Genomic DNA, 11,519 nt, shown 5'->3' on the forward strand with positions numbered 1-11,519 from the left:
TTTCCCCTGCTTGGGGAGTCTAGAACCAGGGGACATAATTTCAAAATAAGGGGGGAAGCCACTTAGGGCTGATATTTTTTACTCAAGAGGATTGTGAATCTTTGGAATTCTCTACCCCAGGGGGGCTCTAGAAGCTCAGTCATTGAGTATGTTTAAAGCAGAGATTGACAAATTTCTATATACCAATGGCATAAAGGGATATGGGGATAGTGTGGGAAAAAGGCATTGAAGTGGATGATCAGTCATGATTGTATTAAATGGCAGAGCAGGCTTGATGGCCTACTCCTATATGCTTGCTGCCATGTACGAGCTTGAACTCATGTTCCCAGTGTATTAGCCTTGGCCACTGGATTACCAGTCCCGTGACATTACCTCTACGCCATCGTCTCTCCCAGAGGTCAGGCAATGTTACGGAGATAGAAATAGGCAGCACTGGTGATGGCACAAATATGAAGTCAGAAGCACATCTCGAGTTCAAATATGACACCAAGGTGCAAATAGACTGGCTTAATCTTAGGCTATTGCCAGGGGGAGTGATGAAGTTGGTAGCTAGAGAAAAGAGTTTGGAGTGGAGAATGAAAACAATGCCTCCAGTCTTCCCAGTATCAAATTGGAGAAAATTTCTGCTTATCCAGTACTGCATGTCAGATAAACAGGCTGATAATTTGTCAGAAATAGGAGAGTCAAGAGAGGTGACAGTAAGTTAAAGCTGTGTTTTGTCAGCATACATGCAAAAAAAATGCTATGTCTTTGGACAACGTAGATGAGAGATATAAGGGGGTGAGGGTTAGACCCTTGGCTGAACACCAGAGGTATGTATCTGGATCTTTCAGTTGAAGTGCAGTTCATTTTTCCTGTGTTTCATGGGATCAGACTCTGGATGGAACGTTTGTGCTCAAATCAAAGAGAGTGTAGAAACAGCATCCACTCTATCTCTAAAGATCTCTATCACTTCACACCACAGCATTACTTTTTCTATAGACAAGAGCACCATGATAGGTATAACTTCTGAGTTCTGGTATCATCCTTGTGAATCTCCTGTGCCTCAATTTTTTTAATAATATGAGGACCAGAACTGTTCACAGTACTCCAACTGATGTCTAGTCAAGGCTCTTAAAAGTTTAAAATAACTTCTCTGCTTTTAAATGCTGTCACTCTAGAAATGGCCTTGAGCTTTGTTAAGGCACCATAAATAAATGTGAAGATTGGCACCATTCGGTTTGTAGCTGCTGTAGCCAGTAGTCTGAAAACATTACACCCTGGTGCCAGCAATGAAGTACAGCCAACTGAATTCTGGCACATCATCCAGACAATCAGAGCTATAGACATTTTCAAACCAGGCATTTGACTAAATGTAACAAAGAGCAATACACATCAGTCATTGTCAGCAAATAAAAAACAAAACTAATAGTAAAAGTGGTAATATTTTATTTGACCTGTAATATCTTAATAAAAATATACCCATTTTAAAAATTGTTACCATCAGCCCTACTTGCTCCCAATTAACTGTATTCCACTCAACTGATATCAGCTTTTGTAACTTATACATATAACTCCTCTCCAACCATTCTGTAAAAGCAAGTGGTGTTCCATGCAACTTCTTCATTAGGGGGCAGCATAAGCAAAGAGCACAGGGGTTTATTGCACTGTGTACAAATTTTGTTTACAAAAGATGTCAAATCTATGTACATATACGTGGTCAGTGACAGCCAATTCTATATGGCATCATTAAGGCTTTTATCATGTTGCCAGAATTAAAAACCAGAGGCTAGAAATATCACTGATTCAAGGTTTGAGACCTGTTTTTTACATTAAAAAAGTAAGATTGAAAGGAAAACAATGATCTGGAAAAATACCTTTTATGTCCCAGTGTTGTTTTCTGTTCAGATTTTGACAGTGGGTGGGATTGGATGATATACAAAAGGAAATTGTAATGAGTACTACCTTATGCCAATGATCAAGTAAACTGACAAATAACTGCAGAATATTCTATTGATAAAAGAATATGTGGAAACATATATTTGAAGAGCAAAGGAAATAAAGTAAAATGAAACCAATGGTATGTATCCATACAGGGAAAGAAGGATAAAATGTTCAAAAAGCTCAGATTGTTTTTGTTTCTTTAGACCACCTGAAGCAATGACTTTGAAGACGAAAAACAGTTATTGACAGTAATACTGGTCCTGGGTAATAACCCACAAAATTCAATATTGATTTCTCAAAACCAACAAGTGATAGGTAAACTCAAGTCTTAAAATGTTTTGGGTTAGAGGCAGGGATTGTCATCACTTCATGGAGATAACGATCCCAGTGTTGTATGTGTATATAATGACATCACACAAAAGAAATGGTATAATATTTCTGTAGTGCCAATGACCCTTTCATAGTTAGTATTTAGAATATAAATAGGAAAAATATTTCCCACCCACACAGCATAGATAACAAAGCCCTTCAATGTCTGCAAAATTCACTTGTAACATTTGGAAGAGGATAAGCATATAATGAAAAATCTAGAATATATTTTGGTAAAAGTTCATTCAGAAGTCCTTGTGGCACTTTACACAAGTAGTAATGCAATGTCTCCTTAGTGATAGGTTTATACCATGCCTGCCTTTGAGGAAACTCAACACTTTGTGGTGCCCCAACACTTTGGAGTACATGGCGTGCATCACTTTGCAACCGTTCATAAGAACCAATGTAGTCGTATGTCACAGCACAGGGCTGGCACAAATTGTAAATTGGCATCCAATGTTCGTTCATTGTTTCCACATCTTCATCCACCAAGTACTGAAGAAATTCTGTAAAAGTAACATCATCTCCCTTGGACTGTCCCACACTTTTCCTATACCTTCTCACTATCTCCATTCCATATCTCCGCTGGTATGCCTCAATTTCTCCAAACTTGTTTCTATAAGCTGACAACAATCGCTCCATTGGGTCTCGAACAAACAAGAATTTATAGTAATGTTTCAGCCTGTATTTAATTTCACTGTTCTTTAAATCTCCAAGGAAGACCAGGTCATTCTTGTGGTCCATTTTTATCTGCACATGCACATTGTCCAACACACCACTCAGAACTTTAATAACACGTTTCCAGTTAGAACATGCAACTTTGGGTACATAACAATACAAAAACTTATATTCATCATTGACCAGGATGTGTTTCAGTAAATTCCGTCGCTGGGATGATGTTAAATCCAAAATACTATGTGGCATAGTTTTATGTTTGCATACACCCTGAAGAGTTCTGTTCCGAATCTCTTGAATAATCTAGAAGGGGTGGAAAACATTAAAGCAATTAGGAAGGTATAACATTTATACACCCTCTACACAGGTAACTTTTTAAGACAAATACTAGAACATAAAGTTACCACAGTATGAAACGCTTTGCTCCTTCAATTACTTAAGCCTTGGCTTAATGGTACCCTGAGTCAAAGTTCAAGCTCCACTTGGGAAAGACCCAAGCACAGTCTAGGCTGACAATTCAGTGCTGCACTGAAGGGCTGTACAGTGCAGTCATAAGTCCTGTCTTTCAGATCAGATCTTTCAGATCAGACATCAAATGGAAAGTCCTGTCTGTCCCCTCAGATGGGCAGAAAAGAACCCATGGCATTATTTAAAAGAGTAGGGGAGTGCTCACAGTGTACTGGTCAACATCAGTCCTTCAACTAACACCTGATAGACACAAAATACCTCACTGTTCTTGTGCTTTTCAGTTTAATAATTTAAAAGACATGTTCATGCAGGTTCTCCTGAAGACCTGCTGTAATTCAGCAGGCAGAGTAAACTTAACTACCTGCTTGTTTTCTTGGATGAAACCTATACTTGTAGACAGTTTAGTTGGATCCCCATTAACCATGATCCCTCATTAAACATTGTGCATGCAGCAACAATTTGACTGAAACAGGATCATGTCTGGTAGAGGAAAAGGAGGCAAAGGACTCAGAAAAGGCAGAGCAAAGTGGCACCGTAAAGTGCTTCGTGATAAAAGCCAGGGCATCACCAAACCAGCCATCCGCTGTCTGGCTCACTGTGGCAGTGTCAAGCGGATTTCAGGCCTGATCTACGAGGAGACCCGGAGTGAAGGTTTTCCTGGAGAATATGATCAGGGATGCTGTCACCTACACCGAGCACACTAAGTGTAAGACAGTCACCACCATGGATGTGGTGTATACTCTGAAACGCCAGGGCCGCATTATGGTCAGCAGCTGAACAAGTCTACCCAATTCTAACAAAACCCAATACCGGAATTCAGAATTACCTTGGAATAGCTACTACATGAATATGATGTCCTTAAATTAGCACTCCTAACCTATGGTTTAATTGCAGGGGAAATTCTACAAAAAGATTGTCTTATCCTGGAAGACCTTGGGGCCATATTAATTATTATTAAAGATAATACAGATGGATTCTGCCTTTTGGGCAGTGCACTTTAGAAAACTACAGCTCATCTTCATAACATACTATGTTTAAAAGTTTAGCATGCTGAATTTATATCTTGTATTTTAATTTCCTCTTTTTTTTGATATATAAACTGATTTACGGTATGAAATCAGAACAGGGAAAGCAAGTCAAACAGGCTCAGTCTACTCTTGGATGTTAATAGTTATTTCAGTTCATTTCAGCTGAAGTTAGGAACTGAGAACAGGGGAGCAATGAATTTTTTCAAATTAATAAAATATTGATCATGAGTAATGTTTTTGACAAAACCATCAAAACATTCACATTAACTGTTAAAACGTACATTGGGAATTTCCTCAGGTTGAGGAATATGATCCTTAAGGCTGTAAATTTGATTTGACCCCCCCACCCCCCCTACCCCACCCCCGTTCCACCAAAAAGCTGAAATGAAAAAAAAAAACGCTCAAACCTCACACTTATAACCATTAACTGCCTTTCAATTATTCTGGAGCTCACCAAGAATTAATGCTCATGGTTTTACATATTGTACTATCCAGGTTAGTACAAAAGATTTGATAAGGAGCTATAAACCAGTCTCCGATTATGGAAAATGAAGCTGACTCAAATCTGGCCTGTCTATAAAAAGTATTTAAGCTGTCAACTCCTAACCCGTTCTTTACCCACTAAACCATCAATGAGTTACAAATCTAAAATAATGATGACAAGAGATGCCCCACTGCATTTTAATTATTTCAAGATACCAGACTTTATGCAAACTTTTTCACTCCAAGCAGCATACTCCAAGCAAATCTGTTGGATTTGAAGTTTAAATAAATTCAGTCATGCAGTCTATACCACTAAAACTAGTTTTGAATTCCACTATTGTATGTTATTAAAATCCCTAAAGTTTCAATTGCCAAGATAACTTTTTCTCAATCCCGTCAGCATTAGACAATTAGCATAAATCAAATGTGAATCATTACAAATGTTAATTCGAGCATGTCTGTGTATTAGAACATGTTTACACATCGTAGCTTTGGGTACAAAAATGCTCGAGTGATGTGGAGACTACAAATTAAGTACATGTCACCAGCAATATTGAACAGTTCACTTCTCTTCAAAACTGGGAAAAGGAAGGATTGGGCGAGTGCCATTGTTGATGGTAAAAACACTGCAATTGTACCTAAGATCTGCACTGGGGATCAACCCCCTGTTGTAAATTCCAAAAGACATGGGTAACTATTCAAAAGAAAAGGCACACCATCATTTCAGTTAGTATTTTGTTCAAGTTCTATGTGGCAACATAATAATGCACTATGAAGTCAACAAAGTCAGAAAAGTTTTGACATCTGGGAACATTTGGACAAAAATCAAGCCATCATACAAAGCCCTTGGAAATCCCATGCAGGCTTTCAGTGTTCTGGGGACTAGGTTGAAAATCTTTGTTGATGTTAATTTTGCAATTTTTTTTGATAAGTTTGGTTTGAAAAAAAATCACAGGAATGCACTCTTGCATTCCTGAAGTTTGCTCCTGGTGTCAAATCTCCATATAGGAAAAACAAACCTGTAAAATAATTTAAAATCCTCTTGGTTCCCAGTACTTTAGCATCTTTATACATTGAAGTCTTTGTTTTAAAACAGAATTATATAGAAAATATAGAACCAGTCCACGCCAGCATTCATGCGCTACTCGAGCGTGACATATCAGCATACACTTCCATTCCCTTCTCTTTCGTATGCTTCAGCTTATCTAGCTTCCCCTTAACGCATCCGTGCTATTTTCCTCAACTACTCCTTGTAGTAGCAAGTTCCACATTCTAACCACTGGGGGGAAAAAAGGGTTTCTCCTGAATTCCTCATTGGTCTCTACGTCTACCCTATCAAACTTTTCATAATCTTAAAAGCTCTCTCTCTATCAGGTCATCACTTAGTCTTCTCTTTTCTAGAAGAAAATGCCACAGCCCATTCAATCTTTCCCGACAGGTATAAACTCTTAATTCTGTTATCACTAAATTTTTTTTGCACCTTTTCTAGCGCAACTGACTTTTTAAAAAATAAATATGGAGGATCCACCAAACAACTCCCCTCAGGATCTTGTGTGTTTCAATAAGATCACATTTCATTCTCCTAAATTCCAACGGATACAGATCTAGCCTGTCCAACCTTTCCTCGTAAGATAACTCCATCATACCAGGAATCAGTCGAGTGAACCTTCTTTGAACTGCTTCTAATGTTATTATATCCTTTCTCAAGTCAGGAGACCAAAAGCATACGCAGTACTCCAGATGTGGTCTCTAACCCCTGAACAACTGTAGCAAAACATCCCTACTTATATATTCAATTCCCCTTGCAATAAAAAAACATTCCATTTGCCTTCCTAATCATTTGCTGTACCTGAATAGTAACTTTGTGATTCATGTACCAGGACACCCGATCCCTCTGCACCACAGAATTTTGCAATCTTTCTCCATTTAAATAATACTGCTTTTCTATTCTTCCTGCCAAAGTGACAAGTTCACATTTTCCCACATTATACTCCCATTACCAAATTTTTGCCCACTCACTTAACCCATCTAAATCCCCTCACAATCTTTCCCGACAGGTATAAACTCTTAATTCTGTTATCACTAAATTTTTTTTGCACCTTTTCTAGCGCAACTGACTTTTTAAAAAATAAATATGGAGGATCCACCAAACAACTCCCCTCAGGATCTTGTGTGTTTCAATAAGATCACATTTCATTCTCCTCACAATTTATTTTCCACCAATCATTGTGTTTTCAGCAAACTTAGCAACTATACGTTTGGTCCCTTCATCCAAGTCATTTGTACAGATCGTAAATGGTTGATTTACAAATCCCTACTAATCCCTGTGGCACTCCACTTGTTACAGCTTGCCAACCCTGCAAATGACCCAGTTATCACCACTCTTTGCTTTCTGTTAGCCAACCAATCCTTTATCCATAATATGTTTCCCCACCGCACCATGCATTCTTATTTTGTGTAGTGACATTTGCTGTGGCACCTTATCAAGTGTCTTTTAGAAATTCAAATACACTACATCTACAGGTTCACCTTAAAGCACATTATAGAAATTATTTGAGGAAGTAACAAACAAATCAGTCAAACATAATTTCCCTTTCATAAAAGCATGTTGACTCTACCTGATTGCATTAAGATTTTCTATGTGCCCTGCTAACTTCCTTAATAATAGATTCTATTTTCCCTATGACAGATGTTTGGCTAACCAGCTTGCAGTTTCCTGCTTTCAATCTCTTTCCTCTCGAACAGAGGAGTTACATTTGCTATTTTCCAATCTGATAGAATCTTTCCAGAATCTAGGGAATTTTGGAAAATTGAAACCAAACCAACGCATCCACTATCTCCGCAGCCACTTCTTTTAGGATCCTAGGTTGAAGTCCATCAGGTCATGTTGACTTGTAAGCCTTTAGTTTTAATAGTTTTCTCAGTACTCTTTCTCTGCTCATTGTAATTGTTTTAAGTTCCTCCCTCCCTTTTATCTCTTGATTCATAATTATTTCTGGGGTGCTATTTGTGTCTTCTAAAGTGAAGACAGACACAAAATATCTGCTCAATGATTCCACCATTTCCTTATTTTCCTATTATTAATTCCCCAAACTCTCTCTCTCTCTAGAGGATCCATGTCACTCAAGTTATTCTTTTCCCTTTTAAATACTTGTAGAAACTGTTGCCATCTGTGCTTATATTTCTAGATAGTTTTCTTTTGTACTCTTAATTTGTCCATCCTTATTACTCATGTGCAATCTTCTGATCGACCACTTAACTTTGCAGAATTGGACGCTTTTTCTTTCAATTTGATACTATCTTTAACTTCCTTATTTAGTCACAGAAAGTGCATTTGTCTCAAGTCTTTCTTTCTCACTGGTATGTATCCCTGCTGAACGATATGAATTATCTCTTGAAGCGTGCCACTGCATTTACACTGACCTACTTATTTTCCCAGTTCACTTTAGCCAGCTCAGGTCTTCATACCCTTGTAATTGTCTTTATTTAAGTTTTAAAACACTAGTCTTAGACCAACTTTTCTTTTCCTCAAACTGAATGAGATATTCAATCATGCTATAGCCACTACTACCTCATGAGGTAGCAATGCAATGAGGTCATTAATTAATCCTGCTTCACTGCACACTATCAGGCATGGAATAGCTCTGGTTGGATCTAGAATGAGCCACTCTAGGAAACTGTCCTGAAACACACTATGAACTTATCTTCCAGGCTATCTTTGCCAATCTGATTTGTCCAATCTATATTTAGATTGAAATCACCCATGTTAATTGCAGTGCCTTTCTTAGAAGCCACTCTCCTACAGAGTTGTTACTGTTAGGAGGCCTATAAACTACTCCCACAGGTCGCTTCTCTCCTTTACAATTCCTCATCTCCATCCAAACTGATTCTACATCTTGATCCTTAGAACTAAGATCATCTCTATTGTACTAATGTCATCCTTAATTAACAACGCAACTCTACACCCTTTCCTACCTTCCTGTCCTTCCAAAATGTCAAGTACTCTTGAATATTCAGGTCCCAACATTAGTCATCTTGCAGCCATGCCTCTGTAATGGCTATCAGCTCATACATATTTATTTCTATTTGAGCTGTGTTTTTCATGTGTTTTGTAACAAATGCTACAGGCATTCAGATACAGAGCTGTTAGCTCTGTCTTTAAACTATGTTTGCAAACTCTGGCCCTATCACGCTCTGAAGTTTGTACACTCTTCTTGTCCCTTCCTGCCATCTGATTGCATTACCCTTATTGCGATCTTGCTCTTTTGTCTTGTCCTCTTCCTTTAATTTATCACATCTTCTCTCAAATGATCCCTTGCTCCCACTATTTATCATAATAAAAGATGAGACTGATGTTTCTTTTGGAATCCATACAGATTACTCTCATTAGATTTTTAGTTTCTAGATGCTTCTCAATTACATCCTTGAGTAAGGATTCCATTGTCTTTCCCATCACCTCATTAACTGGTCTACAATTCCCTGGACGTGCGTTGCCTCCTTTTTACATAAAGGGATTACCTGTTTACTAGTCTCTGGTCCTATTCCCTTTCCTAATGATTTTTATATGTTTGCAATCATGCAAGTATTATCTCTTCCCTAACTTCTTTTAATATATAAAGATGCCTCCAAGTTTGATTAGTTGTTTCAATAATGTCCTCTTTTCTACCTTAAATAACTTTACATTGTTATGGATTTCTTCCACTATTAGAATGTCCACCATGTTAGTCACCCTGGTAAAGGGGTAAAGTAATTTTTAAAAATAGTTCCACCATTTTACTATTGTTACCCAAGAGTTCATTATGCACAATCCTTAGTGGCCCTATCCAGATATTTTGTAATTTATATGCCTGTAGAATACTGTTTCCTTTTATATTCCATGATAATTTAATTTTTCAGTTGCTCTTTGCATTCCTAATAGACTTTTCGACTTTCCTAATTTTTCATATTACTTCTATCACCTTCTCCTTTGTCTGTGAATGCCTTTTTCTTTAGTTTCAATTATTGCTTTCTTACTCATGGTGTGTTTGCTAGGTACTGGCTAGTTTGTTCCTGCTTTTCAGTGGGGTACGGGGGTAGACCATCAGGGGGATCATTTTCTCCTGGACTCTATTGATCTATTAGTAGCTCTGGCACAGCTGGTAACGATAACTGGTAGTCAACACTGGTTACAAGTAGTTAACAATCACTAACTACCATGCATCATCCCAGAGCTTTTCTCACCTGGTAGTCCGGGTCCTCACTCCATTTCCAGTCCTCACTTGTGCTGACGCCGGCTTTAGCTCCGCCGCTCCCCCGGCTCCGGGGTCCGTACGTGCGGCCGCTCAACGTGTCCACCTCGGCTAACATGCCCTTCTGGATCATGAGCAACAGCCCGCCCGACGCCACGATCACACCGAAAGTCAGCATGGTGGGCAGCAACACTGCCCTGCGAGCGGCCCGAGCCGCCGTCAGGCCGCCCATGGCGCCGGCTCGGCTCCGCTTGTACCCGTCGTCCTGCTCGGCTCCAGCCAGACCCGCCGGCCGCCTAAACGCATGCGCCCAACGCATCCACGGAGCGCTCTAGGAGTCGTAGTCTTCTTCCTGGCTCTTCAAGACCACCAGTGCGCATGTGCCGGAGTGCTCTCACACCTGCTGGGACTGAGTGGGATGCTGCAACCTTTTGGGCTCAAGTCCTTGACATAGGTTATTAGAGGTGGGGTTAGACCATTGGCAGTTTTAGAGTTGCCAATTCTGGTTGAAGCCATTCTTGGAGATTTGATCATGTTGCCTACTTATTATAACAGTGACTACTTCTACAAATTGAGAGGAAGTAACAAACAGGGTATATAAAGGAGTACCAGTGGATGTAGTTTAATTGGATTTTCAAAAGGTATTCAATAAGGCGCCATCTAAAAGGTTAATGCACAAGATAAGAGCTCATGGTTGAGGGTGATATACTATTGGATAACTAACAGGAAACAAGAGGGTTAGGATAAATGGTCATTTTCAGGTTGGCAAACTGTAACTAGTGAGGTTGCAGGGGTCAGTGCTGAGACCTCAACTATTTATGATCTCTATTAATGACTTAGATGAAGGAAGTAACAACATTGTAACCAAATTTGCTGAGGATACAAAGATAGGCAGGAAAGTAAATAATGAGGGTACAAAATGTCGGCAAAGGGATATAAATAGTAATAAAAGAGTGTGCTGAAAGAACTCAGCAGGTCTGGCAGCATCTGAGGGGTGATGCTGGCACAGATTGTGCCAGATCTGGGTTTTTCCAGTACTTTCTGTTATTTCAAATTTCTGGTATCCACAGTATTTTGCTTTTATTATTATGGATATAGATAGGTTAAGTGTGTTACCAAAAATTTGGTAGATGGAGTATAATGTGGGGTTGCACATTTGGGTAGGAAGAATAGAAGGGCAGAATATTATTTAAATGGAGAGAGATGTTGGAATGCTCTGGTGCAGATGAATCTGGGTGTCCATGTACATGAATCACAAAGTTAGCGTGCTTGTACAAAAAGTAATTAGGAAGGCAAATGGAATGTTGACCTTTTATCGCAAGAAGTTGGGGTATAAAGGTAGAGA

General features: G+C 39.0%; 1 protein-coding gene across 1 annotated transcript; it reads right to left on the reverse strand.

Moving 5' to 3' along the window:
- Nucleotides 1-1,411: 1,411 nt before the first annotated feature.
- On the reverse strand, nt 1,412-10,458 carry chst14 (carbohydrate (N-acetylgalactosamine 4-0) sulfotransferase 14). Its single transcript, XM_041195268.1, has 2 exons — nt 10,167-10,458; nt 1,412-3,270 (listed from the first exon to the last, which is right to left on the reverse strand). The coding sequence occupies exons 1-2, from the start codon at nt 10,404-10,406 to the stop codon at nt 2,452-2,454; spliced, it is 1,059 nt and encodes a 352-aa protein (XP_041051202.1). The 5' UTR covers nt 10,407-10,458; the 3' UTR covers nt 1,412-2,451.
- Nucleotides 10,459-11,519: the final 1,061 nt, after the last annotated feature.

The sequence above is a fragment of the Carcharodon carcharias genome, chromosome 1, assembly GCF_017639515.1.
Source record: "Carcharodon carcharias isolate sCarCar2 chromosome 1, sCarCar2.pri, whole genome shotgun sequence".
Taxonomy (NCBI): domain Eukaryota; kingdom Metazoa; phylum Chordata; class Chondrichthyes; order Lamniformes; family Lamnidae; genus Carcharodon; species Carcharodon carcharias.

Coding starts and splice junctions, on each gene's coding strand:
- chst14 (XM_041195268.1), bottom strand. CDS start 10,406: ATGGGCGGCCTGACGGCGGCTCGGGCCGCTCGCAGGGCAGTGTTGCTG. Junction 3,271..10,166: donor GTGAGGACCCGGACTACCAG/GTGAGAAAAGCT, acceptor CACCCCTTCTAG/ATTATTCAAGAGATTCGGAA.